The 24,998-nt window shown below is 40.3% G+C and overlaps 2 protein-coding genes across 11 annotated transcripts in view; one reads left to right on the top strand and one right to left on the bottom strand.

Annotated features, from left to right (window-relative positions):
- Positions 1 to 13,274, bottom strand: part of RNF170 (ring finger protein 170) — a 35,094-nt gene extending 21,820 nt beyond the window's left edge. For 2 of the 9 annotated variants that reach the window (XM_045535683.1, XM_045535688.1), the window contains exons 1-2: positions 7,071 to 7,291; positions 6,266 to 6,409 (exon numbers count right to left, since the gene is read on the bottom strand). In XM_045535683.1, coding sequence (XP_045391639.1) covers positions 6,266 to 6,402 — 137 coding nt within the window. In that variant the 5' untranslated portion in view covers positions 6,403 to 6,409; positions 7,071 to 7,291. The other 7 variants (XM_045535685.1, XM_045535691.1, XM_045535684.1 and 4 more) reach the window with 7 other exon arrangements.
- A 229-nt stretch (positions 13,275 to 13,503) lies between these two features.
- Positions 13,504 to 24,998, top strand: part of HOOK3 (hook microtubule tethering protein 3) — a 104,163-nt gene continuing 92,668 nt past the window's right edge. Inside the window, exons 1-2 of one of the 2 annotated variants that reach the window (XM_045535681.1) lie at positions 13,504 to 13,798; positions 22,877 to 22,962. In XM_045535681.1, the coding sequence (XP_045391637.1) occupies positions 13,742 to 13,798; positions 22,877 to 22,962 (143 nt within the window). In that variant the 5' untranslated portion in view covers positions 13,504 to 13,741. The remainder of the gene's footprint in view (positions 13,799 to 22,876; positions 22,963 to 24,998) is intronic. The other variant, XM_045535682.1, reaches the window with a different exon arrangement.

Here is a 24,998-nt window from a genome sequence, read left to right as displayed (position 1 = left end):
GTCCGTGTTGTTGCAAATGGCAGAACTTCCTGTTTAAGACTGAATGGTATTCCATTCTATATAATATCCATGCCACATTTTCTTTATCTGTTTATCCACTGATAGACACTTGATTCCACATTTTAGCTACTGTAAACAATGTTGAAATGACATGGGAGTGCAGATATCTTTTTGACATACTGATTTAATTTCCTTTTGATATATACCCAGAAGTGCAATTGCTGGATCATACAGCTAGTTCTATTTTTAACTTTCTGAGGAACCTCCACACTATTTTCCACAGTGACTGTGCCATTTTAAACTCCCACCAACAGTGTACCAGGGTTCCTTTTGCTCCACATCCTTGCCAACACAGATCTTTTGACTTATGTTTCATCTTTTTTCCCCATCTTTTTGATAATAGCCATTCTAACAGAAATGACATAGTATCTTTGTGGTTTTAATTTGCACTTCCCTGGTGATTAGTGACATTGAACATTTTTTCATATACCTATCATTGGCCATTTGCATTTCTTCTTTTGAGAAATGTCTGCTCAGGTCCTTTGCACATTTTTTAATTGAGTTATTTGTTTTTATGCTATTTTTTAATCAAGTTTGAATTTCTTACGTATTTTGGGTATTAATCCCTTACCAGAGGTATGCCTTACAAATGTCTTTCTCCCAATCTGTAGGTTTCTATTCACTCTGTTCATTGTTCCCTGTGCTGTGCAGAAGCTTTTTGGTTTGATGCAATCTTATTTATCTATTTTTGATTTTGTTACCTATGCTTTTGGGGTCATATTAAAAAATAAATCACTGCCCAGACTAATGTTAAGAAACTTACTCCCTGTGTTTTCTTCTAGAAGTTTCAAGTCTTACATTTTAGTGTTTAATCCATTTTGAGTTGATCTTAGTAAATGGTGTGAGAAGGAACCAATTTCCTTCTTCTGCATGTAGATGTCCAATTTTCCCAATATCCTTCCTCCACGAAACTATTCTTTTCTCATTGTGTGGTCTTGGCACCTTTGTCAAAGAACAATTGACCACAAATGCATGGATTTACTTCTGGGCTCTCTATTCTGTTCCATTGGTCTATAACATCCATTTTTAATACTATTACCACACTGTTTTGATTAATGTAGCTTTGTAGCATATTTTGAAGTCAGGTAGTATGATGCCTCCAGTTTTGTTCTTTTTAATCAAGATTGCTTTGGCTATTTGGGTGCTTCTGTGAGCCTGTATACATTTTAGGATTGTTTTCCTATTCCTGTGAAAAATGTCACTGGGACTTTGACAAGGACTGCATTGAGCCTATAGATCGCTTTGGGTAAGTATGGACCTTTTAACAACAATAATTCTTCCAATCCATGACCACAGGGTATCTTTCCATTTATTTATGTCTTCTTCAATTTCTTTCATTAATGTTTTTTAACTTTCAGTAAACAGACCTTTCTCCTCCTCAGTTAACTTTATTCCTAAGGGCTTTTTTACACTTTTGTAAATGGGATTGTTTTCTTGACTTTCTTTTCAGATAGTTCATTGTTAGTGTATAGAAACACTACTGATTTTTGCATATTGACTTTGTATCCTGCACCTTTACTGAGTTCATATATTAGTTCTAAAAGTTTTTTGATAGAGTCTTTACAGTTTTCTATATATAAGATCAAATCATCTATAGAAACAATTTTACTTCTTCCTTTCCAATCTGGATGCCTTTTTTCTTTTTCTTGCTTAATTATTGTGACAAGAATGTCCAGTACTATGTTAAATAGAAGTGGGGAAAGTAGGCATCCTTGCCTTGTTCCCGGTCTTAGAGGAAAAGCTCTCAGCTTTCCGTTGTTGAGTATGTTAGCTGTGGTCTCGTCATGTGTGGCCTTTACTATGCTGACGCACATTCCTTCTGTACCTAATTTGTTGGGAGTTTTTATCATGAAAGCATGTTGAATTTTGTCAAATACTTTTTCTGCAATTATTGAGATGATCATATGATTTTTGTTCTCCTTTTTGTTAATGTGGTGTATCATGTTCATTGATTTACATATGTTTAACCATACTTGCACCCCAGGATATACACCACTTGGTTACAGTTTATGACCCTTTTAATGACTAGCCTTATGTTGAGAATTTTTACATCTATGTTTATCAGGGGTACTGGCTTATAACTTTCTTTTCTTGTACCATCTCTATCTGGCTTTGGTATCATGGTTATCCTGGCCTCAGAGAATTAGCTAAGAATCGTTCCCTCCTCTTCAAGTTTTTGGAAAAGTTTGATGATTGGTGTTAGTGTTTCTTTTAATGGTAGAACTACATAATTTCCTTCTTTTTTAAGGCTGAATATTATTCTGTTGTGCGTATATCCATTCATCTGTGGATGGACACTTGGGTTGCTTTCGCTTTTTAGTGCTAATGTGAATAATCCTGCTATAAACATGGGTAGACTAATATCTCTTCAAGTCTCTGTTTTCAGTTCCTTTGGGTACATAGCCAGAAAAAGAATTGCTGGATCATATGGTTATTCTACTTTTAACAGTTTAAGGAACTGCTGTGTTGTTCCCACAGGTGCAGCACCATTTCACCTTCCCACCAACAGTGCGCAGGGTTTCAGTTTCTCCGCCTCCTCACCACACTTGTCACTCGGTGTTTTCTGACAGTAGCCATTCTAATGGGTGTGCGGTGGTATCTCACTGCGGTTTCAATTTTGCATTTCCCTAATGATTAGTGATGTTAAACATCTTTACATGTGCTTACTGGCCATTTGTGTATCTTCTTTGGAGAAATTTTTATTCACATCATTTGCCCACTTATTAATTGGGCTGTCACTTCATTATTGAGTCATGAGTTTTTCATATGTAGTACATACAAATGCCTTATAAGATACATGATTTGCAAATATTTTCTCCTATTCACAGGTTGTCTTTTCACTTTCATGATGATGTTCTTTGAAGCATAAAAAGTTAGTGATTTTAGGCTGGGCGCGGTGGTTCACGCCTATAATCCTAGCACTCTGGGAGGCCGAGGTGGGTGGATTGCTTGAGCTCCGGAGTTCGAGACCAGCCTGAGCAAGAGCGAGACCCCTTCTCTACTAAAAAAATAGAAAGAAATTATCTGGCCAACTAAAAAATATATATAGAAAAAAACTAGCCGGGCATGGTGGCGCATGCCCGTAGTCCCAGCTACTCGGGAGGCTGAGGCAGTAGGATCGCTTAAGCCCAGGAGTTTGAGGTTGCTGTGAGCTAGGCTGACGCCATGGCACTCACTCTAGCCCAGGCAACAAAGCGAGACTCTTGTCTCAAAAAAAAAAAAAAAAAAAAAAAAAGTTATTGATTTTAATTAAGCTTGTCTACTTTTTCTTTTGTGGCTCATGCTTTTGGTATCACATCTAAGATCCTTTCCCAAATCCAATCAAGGTCATGGTAGCTTACTCCTATGTGTTCTTCTAAAAGTATGATAGTTTTGGCTCTTATATTTAGACCTTTGACCCATTTTGAGTTAATACGGTATGCTATGGTTCAAACTTCATTCTTTTGCATATGGCTATCCAGTTGTCCCAGCACCATTTGTTGAAATCTTTTCCCACTGAGTGGTTTTGGCACATGTGTCAAAGGTCAGTTGACCACAGATACATGGCTTGACCACTTCTGAATCTTTTTTTTTTTTTTTTGAGACAGAGTCTCACTCTGTTGCCTGGGCTAGAGCGAGTGCCATGGCGTCAGCCTAGCTCACAGCAACCTCAAACTCCTGGGCTTAAGCGATCCTACTGCCTCAGCCTCCCGAGTAGCTGGGACTACAGGCATGCACCACTATGCCCGGCTAATTTTTTGTATATATATTTTTAGTTGGCCAGATAATTTATTTCTATTTTTAGTAGAGACGGGGTCTCACTCTTGCTCAGGCTGACACTTCTGAATCTTGATTCTGTTGCACCAACACGTTAGCTATTCCTCTCAACTGACAATTTAATAAACATGCTTCTTATGTCTTCTTCATCCAAGCTGCTATTAAAATTGAATAGACCAGTCCCAACAACAGAGGCCTACAGCAATATACAATGTTCTCCTTTTTGGTTTATATTAAAACATTAGTCAGGACTCCTAAGAACAACCTGCCAACCAGTTATGAACTCACTTAAGTCTGCTATCACCTAGTCATCATTCCTCCCATTATATCCACAAGTGTGTCACCAGTGTCACTCTGGATTATCACTCTGTAAAATAACCTATTGAAATTAAGATAATGTTATGATAATAAGAAACTATCAAGCCGGGCATATGTGACTCACGCCTGTAATCTCACACTTTGGGAGGCTGAGACCAGAGGATTGCATGAGGCTAGGAGTTTGAGACCAGTGTGAGCAATATAGTGAGACCCCCCCCATCTCTACAAAAAAAAAAAACAATAGTTGGGCATGGTGGCGCATGCCTATAGTCCCAACTCTTCAGGAGGCTAAGACAGGAGGATCGCTTCAGCCCAAGGCTACTGTGAGCTATAGTCAGGCCACTGCACACCAGCCTGGGTGAGATCCTGTCTCAAAAAAAAAAAAAAGAAAAGAGACCATCAATGCAGAGGTAAAAGAATAATCATTTTTTCAAGTGTCCACATTTTGTTTAATAATCCTTTCTACAATTTTTACAGGAAAACATACTGATTTGCAATTTTTAGAATTAACCTTTTTTAAATTTTGCATTTTTTCATTTCTGTTTTCAATGATATATATAAAATTCTATTTATCTTCATGTATTAACTCATAAATTTCTACTTTATTACCTAGTCTCTGCATATTGATATATAGACATCTGAGACTTTTAAATATTATTCCTGATTCTATAATAGTTAATTAAGATTAATTAAAATTAATTCAAGTGAGAATGGCTTTTATCAAAAAGTCTTAAAACAATAAATGTTGGCATGGATGTAGAGAGACAGGAACACTCATACACTGCTGGTGGGACTCCAAGCTAGTACAACCTCTATGGAAAGTAATATGGAGACACCTCAAAGAGCTAAAACTAGAACTACCATTTGATCCAGCAATCCCATTACTGGGCATCTACCCAAAGGAAAAAAAGACATCTGCACTAGAATGTTTATAGCAGCACAATTCACAATTGCAAAGATGTGGAAACAACCCAAGTGCCCATCAATACATGAGAAGATTAATAAAATGTGGTATATGCATGCCATGGAGTTCTACTCAGCCACAAAAAACAATGGTGATCTAGCACCTCTTGTATTATCCTGGATGGAGCTGGAGCCCATTGTACTAAGTGAAGTATCATAAGAATGGAAAAAAAAAAGCACCACATGTACTCACCATCAAATTGGTATTAATTGATCAACACTTATGTGCACATATAGTAGTAACATTCATCAGGTGTCAGGCAGGTGGCGGGGGATAGGTATATTCACACCTAATGGGTGTGGTGTCTTAGGGATGGACACACTTGAAGCTCTGACTCTGCAGGGCAAAGGCAATATACATAACCTGACTATTTATTTGTACCCCGCTAATATGATGAAATTAAAAAAAAAAAAAAAAAGAGAGAGATCTGGGTGCAGTGGCATGTGCTGTAGTTCCAGGAACTTAGGAGGCTGAGGTGGGAGGACTGTTTGAGCCTAGGAGTTTGAGTCCAACCTAGGCAACATAGCAAGACCCCATCTCTAAAAAATAAAGTATTAATAAATAACTAATAAGTAAAATAAAATTAATTCTAATCTTTTTTTTTTTTTTGAGACAGCATCTCACTTTGTTGCCCGGGCTAGAGTGAGTGCCGTGGCGTTAGCCTAGCTCACAGCAACCTCAAACTCCTGGGCTTAAACAATCCTCCTGCCTCAGCCTCCCAAGTAGCTGGGACTACAGGCATGCACCACCATGCCCGGCTAATTGTTTTTTCTATTTTTAGTTGCACAGTTAATTTCTTTCTATTTTTTCAGTAGAGATAGGGTCTCGCTCTTGCTGAGGCTGGTCTTGAAATCCTGACCTCAAGCGATCCCCCCCCCCCCCCCCCCCGCCTTAGCCTCCCAGAGTGCTAGGATTACAGGCATGAGCCACCACACCCAGCCTTAAAATATGAATGATGAATTTATATATTATCTGATAAGACAGTTAATGACAGGAAAAATATATGTTAGCATTCAGAGACCAGTGGAAAATATTAATAAAATATCTTAGTAAATATCTACAATCACTAACATCTATCACTTGCTTTTCACATTAAGTATTGCATGTTACTAGGAGGCAAAAAGTCAATGGCCCTTGTAAATATATAATTTTGTCCTTTAGTCTCACCTGAAAAGTGCATATACCAGGGTAGCAACCAAAGCGAAACTGACCACAACGGCCACAAGTACTTGGTCACTTACTCCTTCTATAACTGAATCATCATCCAGTTTCAAACTCTGAACTTCACCTTGATATCTGGCCATTACAGGTCTAAAATATGAAGAAATAAGAAAAAAGTTACAAATGACACAGTGAAAATGAAATATACTAATAAAAGCAATATAAATATAACTGACTTCTAATACATTTAATTTTCGTGGCATCCACATAAGGTAGGCTGCATTAAGCACAACTCCAGTGGGTATTGTTCTATTATTGAGTTCTTTAAAATTTTCCAGACACACTATTTTGGGAAGTACAATATTCTATTTCCTTTAAGAAAAACAATTACTATAATTTATCATCCATTTATATTTTTGAAAATAGTGTTTCTTCTCCAAGCTTAGCTCCTTTAATTTTAAGAAAGAAGACATTCTTGCCCAACTGCTCTTTTCTTACTCCTAAATAACAGACAAATTCTCCAGGTAGATCAGATCCCTCTTCTCCCTCATAGCACATCTTTTGGAATTTACCATGTATGGACGGGAAGGGAAATATGTTGTAGTCTTTTGTAAACATTCCTGTATTACCTAGCATATGCCCTGTACATGGTAGAACCTAGTAATATTGGTTTAAATAACAGTGACTTTCCATGCTTATAGTGACAGTAATCTGAAAAGCAAAACACACTTAGGCTATAGGATATTTACATTTACATCAAGACTATTTGAATTCATGAAAATTTTGGTACTTGAAAAACTATTATCCTCACCTGAAACTAAGCTCAGCTTACGATTCAGAATTCTTTGAACTGCCTGGAATATAGAATCACTCTGAGGCTGCATTTCCTTATGAAGAAAAAAATGAAGGGTATGAAACTTTCCTTCCCATACTCTAAACTAGAGCAAAAGGGTAGCCCCCAATTCTATAGGTGTGAGGGGAGATAGCCCAACCACACTGGAGTCCAAATATCACAGGCAATTCATATTTTTTTCAGATGATAAAACAGTAAAGTTCAAAGTCTTACAAGATACCTAAAGGGAAACAAAGTTAATAAATATTCAATTAAATATGAGATATTAATAATTCAAATAAACTTCTACACTTATGTAACTTACTGAACTGAAAAGAGTTTATCCAATATCATCACTAATCAGTATTTTGAGTGTGAAAGTCTTAATACCTTTGAAAAGAATCTGAACTGGCTGCTAGTAAGAAAATTGCCACTCATGGAAGAAACCTAAGCAAACAAATAGATCAAAGGCAGTTTTCTTCAGCTTTACACATAGTAATAGCCTGCCACATCAGGAATTTTCTAATGACAGGTTTCAAATACCCATTATGAAGGTGCACACCAGGAGTCTCAAGGAAAGAGCTCTAATTTCAGTATATTCATTTAAAAGAACAGTCAAACTGCCCAACTGAAACTGAAGAGAGAGCCTCAAATAATCTAGGAGTGGGCCACGTAATCAATTCAGACCTTTATTTTATTAAGTTTCCTCTTTTTAAATTAGATTCTATGACTGTGTCAAAAGTCCTAAGGGCAGTGAGAACTACTTGCATCTGCTCAAAGATAAACAAAATGTTATTTCCTGTGTCAAGATTCCTAGCCTCTAATTAATTCACAGAGTTGTGATGGTTAAACCAAATTAGCAGAGGCAAAAGTACCTTGTAAATTGAGTGCATCAACAAACGTATTATAATGTTTACTGTTTACATTTTCTCCTATTCTATACATTTAGGCAGTTTACTACTTTGTACTTTAAAAAAATGCATTACATTTGTTTCTATGTCCTTCCAGGTGCAATTAGTGTTAATGTGACTGAATTCTATGCAATCATACCCTTAAGACAGCGCTTCATGCACACTTCCAAGAGCTCAAGTCCCAGGATACTTTAAGTGTTGCATGGCCACATAATTTTATTTGCATCATTGTACAGCAGAAGTTCTCAATGCTGCTGAGAGGAACAGAGAAGTCCACTGCATTTTCCTGTCATGTGCAGATCCACTAATTGTGTTTGACCTATTTGTTGGGGCTTCAATAGTTTTAAAGAAACTGTCTTAGTTTTTTTTACAATCGGAGTAAAAAAGGAACTGTAGGTGTTAATGGCTCAAAAATGAGGTATCAAAACACTACTTCATTTTGGAAAGAGGCTGCTCTGATTTAAAACTACAGGGGATAAAACAATAAAAAGAAAATTTCCACTTGCCAAGATAACATAATACCTCAGTCTTGAAAATGAATTCCAAAATCAATCTGGACTTCAGTTCTCCAACTTTTGTTTGTCACAGTCAGTGTTTATCTAGAACTAAACAGTGCTACTGATTTTGTCCAATAGCATATGCTCTTTTTTTTTTTTTTTTTTTGAGACAGAGTGTCGCTTTGTTGCCCGGGCTAGAGTGAGTGCCGTGGCGTCAGCCTCGCTCACAGCAACCTCAGACTCCTGGGCTTAAAGATCCTCCTGCCTCAGCCTCCCGAGTAGCTGGGACTACAGGCATGCGCCACCATGCCCGGCTAATTTTTTCTATATAGATTTTTAGCTGTCCAAATCATTTCTTTCTTTTTTTTTTGGTAGAGACGGGGGTCTCACTCTTGCTCAGGCTGGTCTCGAACTCCTGACCTCGAGCGATCCACCCGCCTCGGCCTCCCAGAGTGCTAGGATTACAGGCATGAGCCACCGCGCCCGGCCAGCATATGCTCTTAAGTGAAGCCCAGACATTTGCTGCTTGGACATTTAGAGCCCTGGATTTTAGCTCCAATTCTGCTACCAAAACTGTGTAAAACTAAATTAAAAAACTATTAGAACCCCCCAAACACTTTAAACCTCAAGAGAGATGTTACTGTGATCTGAGTCACATAACATGTTTACAATTCTTCTTCTCAGATTATAGTTTAACTCTCTTCCTCATTGTTCATGTTCTATAAATGACTAAAAAAGACCAGAGATCAGACTTCCCCCTTCCGATCACTGACCTTTATTATAGATTAACTGTCTCCTTTATTGTCCTGTATCTAACTCAAACCACATAGTGCCCCAAACAGGGACCCCATAATAGTGACATCTTCAGTGTTAAAATGTTTAATATACCTTCCCCGCCCCCCAACAAAACAGACCACCTCAGCTAATCAGATTGTTATAACTATACATTAAGTCTTACATAAAAAGATATTAAAATTCTCTTAAACTTCCCTAAACTTTGTCTCTATAAACAATCCCAAACTTCTACACTTTGGAACACTGACTTCCATTCTTTAAAATCTGTACTTTGCCAGGTGGCCAGTCCTCAACCTTTACACTTAAATAAACTCTCTTTAAATTAGATTCTGACCTCTTTAATAATTTTAGGTTAACAACTGTAACCCCACATAATCTATCAGGACTGCTCATTTTCTGCAAAATGTTAAAGTTGGATTTGCTGATTTCTTAGTTCCTTCCACCACATTTCTCTGATGCAGAGTTTTGGAAGAAAAGAAGACTCAGGCAAGATAAAAACCAAAGGTTAAATTGGTTATGAGTGGGGAGGTGGACCAGGAAAGCCAGGCCTTCAGCATTCCTAGGACGCAGTTTTACAACTTGAATTCTTTCAAGTACCTGTTACTTTAACAATAGAAATAAAGCCAGTGCTGGCTTCCTGCCTAGAGATGCAATCAGGTTTCAGTGCACAATGCCCATTTCTCGCCTCCTGCCCAGGCACTCTGTTTCCTCCTGGTGCCTCCTAAATATCTCAGTGGCACCCATGGGGGGCACCCATGGGGGGCACCCATGCTGGCCACAGGGCGTGTCAATCGCTACACTCTTTCCCTCCATCATGAACTTTCTTTTTTATTTTTTAAGACATTACTCAAAATAATGTTTATACAGATGCCGAATATTTATGGATGGCCCACCCCAAATTGATTATAGTTGAATTTTAGAATACATATTGTGCTTAATTGCTTTACCTTCAAAACTTATGATTACTAATCATAGAATGTTAAACACTTAGTTCCAAGCATACAAAATAACATCTCGCTGGATTTATTTATTTTTTTTTTCATGTTATTTGAAGATTTTGTTGCAGGGGTTTTTGGACCCAGATTTGATTATCCTACATTCTGTGCTTGTATCAAAATATCACATGTACCCCATAAACATGTACAATTATAATGCATCCAAAAAATTAAAAATAAACTTAAAAAAAATGAACTCCTTTCAATAAGAACCACATCTTATTCCCTTGAGTAGTGCACAGGGTCCTCCATGTTATAGGGGCCACTAAATGCTGCCTACATGAAACCGAGAAACAAGGTTATTAAATGCACAGAACATGGTAACGACTTCATGGGATCCCGTCAAATATGAAAATAAGAGTTACTCATACTCTGTTTTTAAATGTTTGAGATTTACAAAAACAAAACACCTTAGATCTTGGAAGCTGTGTGGTGTGATAGAAGCCTTAAAAGGAACTGGCTTTGTTACTGCTTAGCTGGCTAAGTCTTACTGAGGAGTTCCTTAATACAGCAAAGCATAAGCTTTGGAGTCAGACAACTACTTACATAAAGTCTGAGTCTCAGATTCCTCATATGTAAAACACATAAAATTAGGCTGAACCATATCAAGCTGCCACTTTTTTAGCAAAAAAAAAAAAAAAGTTTTGCCTTGTGGAGTATGAGTATGAGATAATGACAGTAAAGCATTTAAAATATTGCTTGGCACACTGTATAGGCTCTCAGTAGATGGAAGCTGTAACACTTTGACCACTAACAACTGTCAAGCAATCAGCAGAACTATGATAAAACTTAGCCATGCCTTCATAGCATCTCAAACTCTCTTTAATCAGAGCTTTATGTGTTCCCTAGGAAGACAGGATAAATTTGGGAGCACTGCCACACGGGACACGACCACATTCACTTGAATCTGATAAACAGCTGTAGATGAGAATCAGCCTCCAACTAACCGGAGTAAGGAGACAGCTAAGACAAGTTCAACTCATTTCTTGGTCATTTCCAAAGTTTTCAGAGAAGGGGGAAAAAAAACAGAGAGAGAAAAATAAGGGGAAAATAGAAAACTCCAGAACTTCCTGAAACAAAGGGGCAGCTCAGTGTCTTTTTTTCCCAAGCTCATGTAGAAACTTGATGGCTACATGGCTTCTACACATAATTACTCACATCCAAGGAGTTTTTAATATAATTTCCTTCATCAAGGGTAACTGGAGCTACAAAATGAAACCCCAAGAACACCGCACCATCATGCACAAAAGCATTCTGGATAAGTAGTCAAACTTTAAAAATGAGGCTTAAGGTCAATTGTGTCAAAGCTTTGAAAACCTGAACATCTACAGTAACGGTGCTCACACCTCCACAGACATTCCAGCAAAGGCACCTTGTCTCCACATTCAAAGACAAGCTGCATGCCGGTCAGGCCTAAGTCAATTTAACATATACCTACTGACACTTCATTCACTTGCCTAACAATGGTATAGGTCACTCAAAGTGACAGGGATTCAACAGAAACAACCTAGTACAGAACGTGGGAGCTCTGGTTTGACAAACAGCCAGAGGCACCAACAGAGGAAACAAACAGAGGCACGTGAGATATATACCTATAATTTCTAAAGGTTTCTCTGCCCTTGGTGTAGGGAAAAATGTTTGAAAGAAAGACCATCGAAAAGACTTCAAGTAAGATTTTTTCACATTAGCAAAACGATAAATCATCAGGTTTGAACTGTTAACTGGTACTCTGTAAGGCATCATTAAAAACTCAATGCTGTCTCAGCAGTTGTGTTCAATGAGAAAACCTACTATTAATGGGAAAAGGGGGCGGGTGGGTTCCTGGAACTGCAAACCAAAGTGAAGATGCATTCCAGGAAGTTAGCTTTGCGACACTCCAAATAAAGGTTTGGCATTATTTGGTAGTTATGCACACCCTATGAATCGACAATTCTCTTAGGACTCCAAGGTGTCTTGAAAACTCCAGCACATTTGCACTAGGGCTCAGGTATAACAATGTTTATAGCATAGTCCTGAGTAGCCCCAAGCTGGAACAAAATGTTCATCAAGCAGCAGAATGGATACACTGTTATATTCACCCAATAAAAGACTAGACAGCGATGAAAATTACCTATAGCTATACAGCACACAAATTTAATATAAAGTGAAAGCCCCAAAACACGATATGATTCCACTCATAAAAGTTCAAAAACAGGAAAAGGAAAGCTCTATTGCATGCATAGATGGTAAAGATATGAGGTAAAGCAATAAAGTGATTATCAAAAATTCAGGCTAGGGAAAAAATTATGCTCAGAAAGGGACACAGGATATGTATGAGTGAGGCAACTCCTGGGATGCTGACAATACTTTTTATCTGGGTGTCTTACTAATTATTCTTTAAACATGTATGTTTTATGCACTTTTCTGCATATACCTTATTGGCTACAAATTTATCAGTAGTCTGCAGAGATTCGTGCCTCTAAAAAGGCGAGGGCTTCAGAACGATCCACCTCCCCGTGCGGGAAGCCAGCCCGAGCCCCTGGGAGAAGCAGGCCCCACGGGCTGCGGGGTCCTTACGGGTCGGCGAGCCGGCGCACACCCTCTCTCCAGGGAAAGTTCCCAGAGTCGAGGCGCCCGCGGCCCGAGAACGAACGGCGGGCTCCCCTCGCCGCGCGCCAAGCCCACCTCGAGCCACCGGGACGCCTCCACGTCGGCCCTCCGCCGTCTCCAGGCGACGCCCGACCGGAACCGGGCGATCCCGGGGCTCAGCCCGCGGACGCCCGCGGGAAGGCGGAGCCGGGAGGGTGGGAGGCGGCGCCGCCCCCGCCCCTTCCAGCCCGGCGGCGGGCGACCCCCGCAGGTCGCGGCCGAGTGGGGGGGCGTGGCGGGCGCGCGCGTACCTCGGCCCCGCGGAGGCGCGACCTCGCCAGTGCCCGGAGACCGAGGGCAGGGATCGTTTCCGGGGACTGCTCCCACCACCCCTCCCGGGCAACCACTCGCTGTGTCTTTTCTAACTTGGAGAGCGCCGGCGCACGCGCACTGCCGGGCTTCCGCGAGGCGCGTGCGGACGGCCGACGAGCACACGCCGCCAGGCCCTGGCGCGCGCGCTCCGCGACACGCAGCGGGCGGCGGGGGCGCGCGCGGCGGCGGCGCGCGGTTGTGCGCAGAGGCGCGTCCGCCCGGCCGGGCCGCTCCTGGGAGGAGCCTGTGGGCCGCACGGGGCGGGGACGCGGGGCGGCGGGCGTGGCCGGGGCGCGCGCGGCGGGCGCGCGGCCCCGAGCGGGAGCAGAAGGAGGGGCACCGGGGTGACGCCGTGGGAGCCGCTGCCAGCACCGGGGCGACAGTCGGCAGCCGGGCCGGGCCGAGAAGCAGGTGGGCCGGAGGCCGAGTCTGCCGCGCGGGCCCTCCGAGCGAGCCCAGGCCGAGCGGCGGCGTCTGGCTGCGGGCGGCGCCGCCAAGCCCCAGCGGGGACGATGTTCAGCGTGGAGTCAGTGGAGCGGGTGGAGCTGTGCGAGAGCCTCCTCACTTGGGTACGTGGTGGCTGGCTGGCGGCGCGGGAGGACGCCCTCCCCAGGCCGCCTTTCCGGGATCCCCCCACGCTCGTCCCGGGGGGCGAGCGCCGGGGGCGACGGTGCCGTCACATCCGGGGCCTGGGGCGGGTGGAGCCGGGCTCGCCGGTGCGGGCCGCGTCTACACCCGCGGCCGGGCCGGGGTCGGCGGGCGGCGGCGGAGCGCGGGGAGCAGGCTCGGCCCGGGGTCCGAGAGAAACTTGCCGGCTCGAGGCGTTGCTGCTCCGCGAGTGGCCCGGCCCAGCGGAGGCTAATGACGGGGCGCGGGCGACGCTGTAATCAGGGCTGTCCGCGGCTGCCGAGGCGCTGGCGCTCCGCTCGGCTCCCGGGGACACCGGAGCCCTGGCTGTCCCCGCGCCCGGCGACGCCGGCAGAGGCGCTCGGGACCGGCTGCGGCCTCTCGCCTTTGTTGTCACGCTCACCGGGATGGAGCGCAGCCCTTGAGGGGCGAGCCCTGCCCACTGGAAAAGAAAGGTGCTTTAAGGGAGGGTAGGGAAATACGGAAAGGCACCCAGGGACAGAGTATTTAAAATGCGAGACGCATTTTGGCCATCAGAAAGCAAGTGATGTGAAGCTACTTATAAAAGGCGTCAAGGGTGAACATTTAAGTAAATCTGGAAGGTGTCTGGGAATCAGTAATGGAACTCAAAGACATTTTGAAGTAAATGCGTGTTCAGTTCTAATGTCGACAGTCGTGACTTTAGCATCCTCTTCTAGAACGGGACAGTAACCCCATGCTTACACATACGTCAACGAAATTCTGTTCAGCGGTGCCTTGGCTTACAAGTTCAGATCCCTGGATTATAGACTTCACTGTTGTACCGGAACACGCTGCTGAGAAGCATTGCCTTAGGTTGGTTGTAACAAGTGTAGTAAAAATAGAGTCTGAGGATTTTATAATTCGGTTATGTCACATCACGAATCAAATTGTGTCCTCTGAAGCAATATATACGACGGTAGAGCTTGATATATTCAGTAAGTTTTATATTAGACCATTTTGGGGATTTGAGATTGTTAGCAATGCTGTAGAGTTAACATACAGTTTACAACTCTAATGGTTTCTACCTTCAGGGAAGGAGATGAGTTTCACTGGTGTATTTTACAAGAGAGGAAAACTGACAAATTGCATAATGTGGCCGCAGCTTGACAAGGCAGGAGAGAGATAAAGGAAAGAATTACTACATTCTTTGATGCTGTGGAAGGAATAGATTTGGCAGAGGTTGTAAACAGAAGGCTGAGGAGCTTCAGGTTTCAGTTTTTGAGTCTGTAACAAGCAGTGTCTTCCTCAATGTTAAGGGGAAAAAAGGCAAAAATGAGGAAGCTAATTTAATCTGAAGTAGGATTGCACTGTTTAAAATCTAGGGGGGAAAAGCCATGGAAATACAGAGGTGTATAAATGCTTCTCCACTTACAATGGAATTACAGCCAGATAACCCAATGTAAATTGAAAATATCATGAGTTAAAAAGGCATTTAATACACCTAATCTACCGAGTATCATAGCTCAGCCTACCCTACCTTAAACATGCTTGAAACACCAACATTAGCCTACATTTGGGCAAGATCATCAAACACAAACCTATTTTATAATAAAATGTTGAATATATCATGCAATTTATTGACTACTGAAAGTGAAAAACAGAATGTTTGTATGGGTACTCAAAGTACAGCTTCTACTGAATGTGTTGTGTATGTCTTTGGCATCATTATAAAGTAAAAAAATCCTAAACCGGGCACCAATCTGTATTTGAAGGGTATTCACAAAAATATGGTAGTGCAGTTATTTGAGTGAGAAATGCTGACAGAGGAAAAGTCATAGGAGGGAAGTTTGAAGGGGCACTAACAGAACCAGACAATATGAGAGAATCTACATAGAATCTGATAAAATGTCAAGAAAACAGGTAAACCATGTTACCAGCCTCAGGGAGAGGTCAAGAAATATGGTATTGTAGAATAGGCTTTTTGAAATGTCCTGGGAAACATCAAGGAAAATTTCTGGAGAAGATAAGATTAGAGATTATCAACGACAGCGTCCACACACAGATAATACAGTTCTAAGATTTGGAAACATTTTTAAACGTATATTGAAATGTTTCCAAATAAAATTGAGATTAAATGCTGGATTTGTTTTCTTTAGTTATCATAAAAAGCGGAATAAATGTTTACATGAACGACATGTGAGGTAGCTAAAACATGAATGACATTTGAGGTGGCTAAACATGTACATTTAGTCTAGTAGCACCCCTCTTGTCTGGAAGCCAGATTAATGCTGAACACTTTCAAAACCAAGTATAAGTGAAAATGTACACAATAAATTCTAACGTAAAGACTCACGTTTAGAATAATTTTCTCTATTTTGTATAAACTTCTAGTCAAGTGGGCTTATGGGGGTTTTTTGCAAATGGTAGGCCAGAAGGTGACTGCAGCACCCAGCAAAATACAAACAGCTGTCAGTGATAGGAGACCAAGAGCTGGAAGGTCAGTCTGGGTGATTTAGTCTTTGGTCTGGCAGCTTTGTGCACTGTTAGAGCCTCCATGTTCAATCATTGAAGATCATAATTATAGTTCTGAGTATCAAATAAAGTTCATTTTCACTACATAGCATTTAGTCTCAGATAGGAGAGATGTATATAATCCATTTTAGAAATTCTTCCACTAGAAATGGTTAAAATACAAGCTCAGGTGCTTAAAGGGATAGGACTCTTAGTCACCTATGCAGAACTCAGTTCTGTGGAACATCTCATTACCTCAAATGCTTGATAAATTGCTATTGTATCAGAGAGCCTACTAGCTCAAGAATCATGTTCCAAGTTTTTGTTGAAAGACGAATACTTATGGAAAGACCATGTATCATTCTGTCAATGGAAAACATTTTAAGCTTAAATCCCAAATCAAAGTGTGTGGAGCAAGCAAGTTCAGCTGGATGTGCTTGAAAATTCCCACTGTGCCTCCTCTCCCCACCCTCTGAGTCAAAGTCTGCCCTGCCTGTTACACCTGTCAAGCCTAATTTCTTGAACTGTACATGAATCTCAATGAAGAGAATGCACTTTCCCAGGTTTTAGAGACTGAAAAACAAGAAAGAATCTATAATGTTACCAGGTAATGACAAGAAGCTAAGTGGAGAAAGAATCGTCACTATATGATGATCAGTACACTTCTGGGAAACCCAGCAACATGAACGTATCCTTATTATTTCCATATTACTTACTTGGCAGCCTGTAAAATGCCTTCTAGTGTATAGAATTAAGAAAGATATAATTATTTTGATGGTGTTTCCCCCTCTGCCTAACTCCATTCTGCCAGCAGTTTTTGTCCTCTGATGGAAGAATAAAGAAATGGCTTATATACAAAAGTTAAAGCACATTTTTTAAAAATAGAGGACAGGTTCTGACATGAGACCACCTGGATTCAAATCCTGATTTTGTTTCATACTAACTTTGGTCAAGTAACTTCACCTCTGCTTCTTGATTGCACTCACATTTAGCATTAAGTTTGCTAACTACAGCAGTGGTTCTCATGCTTTAGCGTTTTTAAAAAATTTTTTAAATGTTTCTGTAGATTTAGGGGGTACAGTGTTTTTTGTTACATGGATGAACTGTATAATGCTGCAGTCAAGGCTTTCAGTGTACCCATTACCAGAATAGTACCTGATAGGTAGATTTTTTATCCTTCAACCTCTCTCCACCCTCCCCCTTCTTAGTTCTTAGTGTGTAAGTGTTCTCCTATCACCACATGCATGTCAGTGTCTATTGTTTTTTGACTTTTTCATGCCATTCTGACAAGGGTAGTAAAGTAGTATCTGATTGTGGTTTTAATTTGCATTTCCTTGATGGTTAGTGATGTTGAGCATTTTTTCATATGTTTGTTGGCCATTTGTCTATCTTGTTTTGAAAAAAAATCTGTTCATGTCTTTTGCCCACTTTTTGATAGGGTTATTGTTTTCTTGCTGTTTTGTTTGAGTTCTTTGTATTATAGATTCTGGATATTAGTCCTTTGTCAAATGTTTAGTGTGTGAATATTTTTTCCCATTCTGTAGATTGTTTACTGTGTTGATTATTTCCTTTGCTGTGCAGAAACTTTATAGTTTAATTAAGTCCCATTTATTTATTTTTGTTATTTTTATATTTTGCTTTTGGGGTCTTAATCATCAATTCTTTGCCTAGGCCAATGTCCAGAAGAGATTTTCCTACATTTTCTCCTAGAATTTTTATGGTTTCAGATCTTACGTTTAAGTCTTTAATCCATCTTGAGTTAATTTTTGTGTATGGTAAGAGATAGGGATCCAGTTTCATTCTTCTGCATGTGGCTATCCAATTTTCCCAGCACCGTTTATTGAATAGGGTGTACTTTCCCCAGTGTATGGTTTTGTCTGCTTTGCCAAAAACCAGTTGGTTGTAGCTATATGGCTTTATTTCTGGGTTCTCTATTCCATTGCTCTATGTTTGTACCTTTTTACCAGTACTATGCTATTTGGGTTACTGTAGCCTTGGAGTATAATTTTAAGTCAGGTAATGTGATGCCTCCAGATTTGTTCTTTTTGCTTAGGATTGCTTTGACTATTTGGGCTCTTTCTTGGTTCCATATAAAGTTTAGGATTGTTTTTTCTAGATCTGTGAAAAGTGATGTTGGTATTTTGATGGGAATTGCATTGAATCTATAAATCACCTTGGGCAGTGTGGACATTTTCACAATGTTGATTCTTCCACTCTATAAGTATGGGATGTTTTCCCATTTGTTTATGTCTTTTATGATGTCTTTCATCAGTGTTGTATAGTTCTTCTTATAGAGATTTTTCACCTCCTTGGTTAAGTATGTTCCTATGTATTTTATTTTCTTTGTAGCTATTGTAACTGGTACTGAGTTCTTGATTTGATGCTCAGCTTCATTGTTATTAGTATATAAAAATGCTACTGATTTGTGTACATTGATTTTTTTAACCTGAGCCTTTACTGAATTTGTCAATTCTAAGAGTCTTTCCTGCCTTAGTATTGATCAGCATCATCCAGAGGGCTTGCTAAAACCCTGATTGCGAGGCCCCACGCTCAGAGTTTCTAATTCTGTAGGTCTGGGCCGAGGCCTGAGATTTTGCATTTCTAGGTTTCCAGGTGACCCGGGGACCACATTTTGAGAACAGATGCTCTAGAGCAGGGTTTTTAAACCTTACCATCATTTGACATTTTGAGCTGGATAATTTTTGTCACGGGCAACGCTATGTGTATTATGTTTAATAGTAGCATTCCTTGCCTCTACCCAGTAGATGCCAGTAGCGCTCACCTAGTTGTTACACCAAAATTGTCTCCTAGGGAGCAGAATCATCCTTGGTTATGAACCACTGCTCTAGAATAATTCTAGGTGATCTCATGCTTTATTCCTCTCATGCTTTTGTGAGGGAGGGTGAGGTGGAGGTTGGGTGGCATTATAGAGCTTCTTGGAATTAAAAGGAAGATTATGACCCTTTGGGTAGAATTTCTTGCCTTAATGCAGTCAGGTGCAGATATCTTTCAATTTTACTGTACTATATCCTGAAACACGCCATAGATGTTAGCTCAGAGAACTGGTAGATGACAGATAGATTTTTAACAATTGAGATATAATTCATATACTAAACAATTCATCCTTTTAAAATATACAATTCATTGGTTTTTAATATGATCACAAGGTTGTACAGTCATCACCACTATCTAATTCCAAGAACATTGTCATCACCCTAAAAAGAAACTCTGTAGGATGTTTCCTTTGAGATCAACTTCACTCTCGTAACAGAGGTCGCCATCTCTAGCGCTCATGGGCAGTTACGGATCTCAAGGGCTAATACAGAGAAAATGTTTGAATAAAGCCACATTTTAAAAATAAAATGAAGGCCGGGCGCGGTGGCTCACGCCTGTAATCCTAGCCCTCTGGGAGGCCGAGGCGAGTGGATCGCTGGAGGTCAGGAGTTCGAGACCAGCCTGACCGAGACCCCGTCTCTACTAAAAATAGAAATAAAAATTATCTGGCCAACTAAAAATATATATAGAAAAAATTAGCCAGGCATGGTGGCGCATGCCTGTCCCAGCTACTGGGGAGGCTGAGGCAGTAGGATCACTTAACCCCGGGAGTTTGAGGTTGCTGTGAGCTAGGCTGATGCCACGGCACTCACTCTAGTCCGGGCAACAAAGTGAGACTCTGTCTCAAAAAAAATAAAAAATAAAATAAAATAAAATGAAAATTTAGCTTTCTGTAAGTCCCAAGAGAAAAACAGATTAAGTCTTAATTGAGATTACTTGTGTTTTTTGAATGACTTGCTTTACTGAATTGTTTCTTCTGATTGGGCCGAGGCAGTTTCCTGATCTTGCATCCCTTCCACTTGCAAGTGCTGTAGATCCCAGGGTTCCGATGCCAAACCAGTGTCTAGCTGCATAAGAATTATTTGATGAGTTTGTTAAAAATAGATTCCAAGCTTTCTACACACACGCACACAGATTATTCAGCCTAGGGAGCCAAGAAATGTGCGTTTTCAAGATGAAAACTTCCCAAATGATTCTCATACACACCCAGGTGTGGGGACCACTGCTCTAGATTCTCCAAATACCTGATGTGTGTTCTTTTTCTCGTTCATTCCTTAAGTGACACACCCATCCATTAGATATTTTTCCCCAGTCTTTACATGGAAAAACTGACATTTAGAGAGATGGAAGTGACAATTCCAAGGTTACACAGGAAATTAGGAGTAAACTAGGGATTAAAATTCATTTCATTCAAAGCAGCATTTACTGAAGACTTGTTCTGTCTCATGCATTGTGCTAAGGTCAGTGGTAAAGAGGTAAATGAGACATGGCCCTCATGCTGCCTTTCTTTTTCCTTCTAAGCAAACCTACAGGAAAGAGATGGGTTTTTCTTTGTCTTTTCTTTTTTCTTTTGAAAATGGGTCCATTAACTTTGCAACTGTCAAATGAAAGCAGGTTCTTATTTCTTTTAAAATTATTACCACATCACCAGTGAGGAGGCAGCTGGAGATGGTACGGAGTTTATTTGTTCCATTTATTTATTGAACCTGTAGCAAGTATCAGGTTAGTGTCAGGGGGGTGGCTTGGAAGGACCCTAAATAAAAACTCCTTGCTCTGGGGACCTTGTAATAATTCCCTTGGCCTCTGCCGCCACAACTGTCTCTGCCCATAAGACTCTTCTACGTAAAATGTAAAGTTCCTGACTGTACTGTTCATAGTTTTTTTGTTTTTAATGTTTGATAGATGATACGGTGCAGAGAAGTGGACACTCACTCACTGTTAGTAAGAGAGTAAATTGTTACAGCATTTATTAAGGACAGTTTAGCAGTTTGATCAGAAACCTTAAAATGTGCATACAGTTTGAGCCAGCGATTTTGCTTCTTTCCAAACCCAATAAATAAATATAAAGAAAAATATATGTGCAGACACATGGTCGCCTGAGTGTCATTCCCCAGGCTCCCATTGTCACTGCCTGGTTAGCCTCCTGTGTGTTAATGTGTAAAGCTACTCAGGTAGCTCTCCTGCCTCGTTCCCGCCAGTCCTTTCTTACTGACGCCAGTGTGATCTTTATAGAACTCGCATCTCGTGGCCTCACCTCCCGCTTCAAATCCTGTGCTTACTTTACTCTTGGGATAAAGTCCTAATGTGTGCATAAGGTGCTGTTTCATTCTTTAGCCCTTAATCTTTTGGTTTTACTTTTCCCTATTCCATCTGTTCCTCCAGTTTTTCTCCACCCCTCAATCCATACCAAGCTGTTTATTCCTTGATTGCATCGCACTCTCACTTCTAGTCTTTGTGCTTGCTGTTTGTACTTCCTGTTATACTGTTTATTTTGCTAAGCTATACATTCCGGGAAAGAATGGCCTATGTCTGTCTATTGTCAGTGATTTATTTCCTTCTAAATCCTGCGTGTGCACTCCTGGGCATAAGCATTGTTGACTCAGCCACATTTTCTTGTAGAAATAATTTCTACTATTAGGAAAAGTACAGCATTTTCTTGGCCTTATCATGTTGACAGGTACAAAGTTCTAATTCAGAATATATTTGAAGTCAAAATAAATTGAATCTCTAACCTAACCATAGTAAGTGCGACTTCTGCGTCTCTATAGAGATATTTTGGGTGTAAGAGAAACCTCAAATTTTAAGCCAGGCTTAAACGGTAAAGACATATACTTTGGACTGGTGAAGTGGCTCACACCTGTAATCCTAGCACTCTAGGAGGCCAAGGCGGGCGGATCGCTCAAGGTCAGGAGTTCGAGACCAACCTGAGCAAGAGCAAGACCCCATCTCTACTAAAAAAAATAGAAAGAAATTATCTGGACAACTAAAAATATATATAAAAAATTAGCTGGGCATGGTGGCGCATACCTGTAGTCCCAGCTACTCGGGAGGCTGAGGCAGGAGGATTGCTTGAGCCCAGGTGTTTGAGGTTGCTGTGAGCTAGGCTGACGCCATGGCACTCTAGCCCGGGCAACAGAGTGAGACTCTGTCTCAAAAAAAAAAAAAAAAAAAAAAAAGACATATACTTCACATAATAGAGGAGCCAAAGTATTTTAATTCAGTGGTTCAGTTTTTACCTTAAGGACCCAGTTCTTTCTGTCCCTCTTCTCTGCCTTTCACTGCATTATGACTGATTCCCTTGGTAGCCACAGGATGATGCAGTAATAGAGGCAGCAGTATTATTCACATCAAGAGAAGGTTGACTTTTCTTCCCCAGAAGTATCTCCTTGGTCCAAATTGTCTTTTCCCTGTGTGTCCCTGAGTTAGTCACTGGTAGATGGGAAGAAGGTACCATGATTTTCCTAGATTGGTCATCTGGGAGTAGAACTGAGGCTGGAAGTCACTCATTGTCCACCCAATGTCTCTTTTACCAGTGGGGGAAAATTGCAATAATAATCTGCAGGAAATTTCCCAGAAGGGAAAAAGTTTCCAACTGTTTTCCTTTTTAAAATTTATTCCAGCCCCCAAGATGAGATAATCACAAAAAGAAGCCTAAGAAATCTTCTATATGGGTAACCACAGAATCTCTCCCCCCCCCCCCTTTTCTCCTTCAGATCCAGACATTTAATGTGGATGCACCATGCCAGACTGTGGAAGATTTAACGAATGGGGTTGTGATGGCCCAGGTTCTTCAAAAGATGTAAGAATGAATTACTGATTTTTATGTATGTTCTTAGATGTGGATATTTATTAGATTGAAAACATGGATTAAAGAAAATGCTTACATGAAACTTGCATGTAGAATAAGCACTGTGAGCAGCAGTGATAATTTCAATAACACTTACTTGTTAGGTATATGCTGGTTACAAGTTTAATTGAAGCTGTAATTTTTACTGTACTCCAATGGTTTTAGCAGAATTATTTGTTCTTGGCAGAAATTTTCATGTTAGTGGCCAGATTTTGCCATTGTAGGAGAATCTAAGAGGCTTTCTTTAGAATTTTTCTCAAATGTCATCTTATCAGTGAGGCCTTCCCTGACCACCCAAATAAAATAGCAACAACCACTCCCTACCCTTTATCCCCCTTAACCTTTTGTGTTCTTCTCCTAAGGATGTAACACTATGTGATACACTGTATATTTGGCTGTTCATTTAGCTGCCTCCCTGCCACCCCAGATACATACACAGAATGTAAGCTCCTGTGGAGCCATGGAATTTGTTTTGCTCACTGCTGTATCCTAGCAACTAGGAAAATGCCTAGTTTTTGGCCGAACCATATGAAATTGCTTTTCCTTATAGGTCAGAATGGTCAAATATCAGTGATTTCTCATGGTTCAATCAACATTGTGGGTGTTCATGTTTGTTGAATAACTAAAGGAATGTTTGGGATATGTAAAACATACCTGATTCTTTCTTTCTAAATACTTTGAAAACATAATAGTTGTGAAGTTGATATTATATGACTATAAACTTTTGACCTAGAAATTTTTTAAAATAAATTATTATATATGAATTTAAGAAGTCATTGAGTTGGGGATACTCTTATATTTTGAAGTCCTGAGCACTTGTCGGCCTGATAACACTAAGAGGTTTATATATGACTACCTGGGATGTCTTGCAGTTCTTTTGAGAATCAGTATCATTGTTAAATGAATTCTTAGTGTTACTTTGTAGTTAGTTACATAGAGTTGTCCATCTGAGAAGTAGCTCACTCAGATACTTCCATTTCAGAGAATCTGTCTGTTTGCTTTTAGAAATGGGAACTCAGTGTTTGGAAACTATAGTTGTTTTCACTTTCTTCTATAACTTAAAATGCATGGCACATTTCTCTAGACATAGAGGCATACAGGTTTTTTGATGGAACTCAAGAAGGCTCATTGGAAACCTGGCCTGCCCTGGGTCTAGCACTCTGAGAATAGTGATCTTATAATTTTCATGGTCACATGAGTGGTACCCTAATAAATTTTAGCTTTCCCCACTCTGGAGAGTTTCATTGAAGTTCCTAATAAAAATTATTTGTGAGCATGTGGGCCTAGCTAAGTGAACTTTCCAGGTATGTGTCATACGTGAATTTTTTGCTTAAGCTAATTTGAGTAGGATTTCTATCATTTGCAGAAACCAGAAGAAAGATATGTATATGTTTATTGGTTTATCAATACAAGATCTCAGGAACATGACAAGGATGCTCACACTCACCACTTCTATTCAGCATAGTACTAAAAGTCCTTGCCAGAGCAGTGAGGCAAGAAAAAAATAAAAGACATACAAATTGGAAAGGAAGAAGTGAAATTGTCACTGTTTCCTGACAACATGAAATTATATATATTAGTAAAAAACCATAAAGACTCCACCAAAAACTGTTAGAACTAATATATGAGTATAGTAAAGTTGTAGGATACAAAATCGACATATAAAAATCAGCAGCATTTTTATACACTATCAGTGAACTATCTGAAAAAGAAATCAAGAAAACAATCCCATTTATAATAGCTACCAAAAACATCAAAATATTTAGGAAGAAATTTAACCAAGGTGGTGAAAGATCCTTACATTGAAAACTATAAAACACTGATGAAAGAAATTGAAGAAGTCACAAATAAATGGAAAGCTATTCTGTATTCATGGATTGGAAAAATACTGTTAAAGTGTCCACACTGCCCAAAGCAATTTACAAATTCAATGCAATCCCTATCAAAATTCCCATGATATTTTTCATACAAACAAAAAACAATTTGAA

Source organism: Lemur catta, chromosome 22, assembly GCF_020740605.2.
Source record: "Lemur catta isolate mLemCat1 chromosome 22, mLemCat1.pri, whole genome shotgun sequence".
Classification (NCBI taxonomy): domain Eukaryota; kingdom Metazoa; phylum Chordata; class Mammalia; order Primates; family Lemuridae; genus Lemur; species Lemur catta.
Note: the sequence above shows the minus strand (reverse complement) of the source record. Positions and strands in the feature narration are given on the sequence as shown.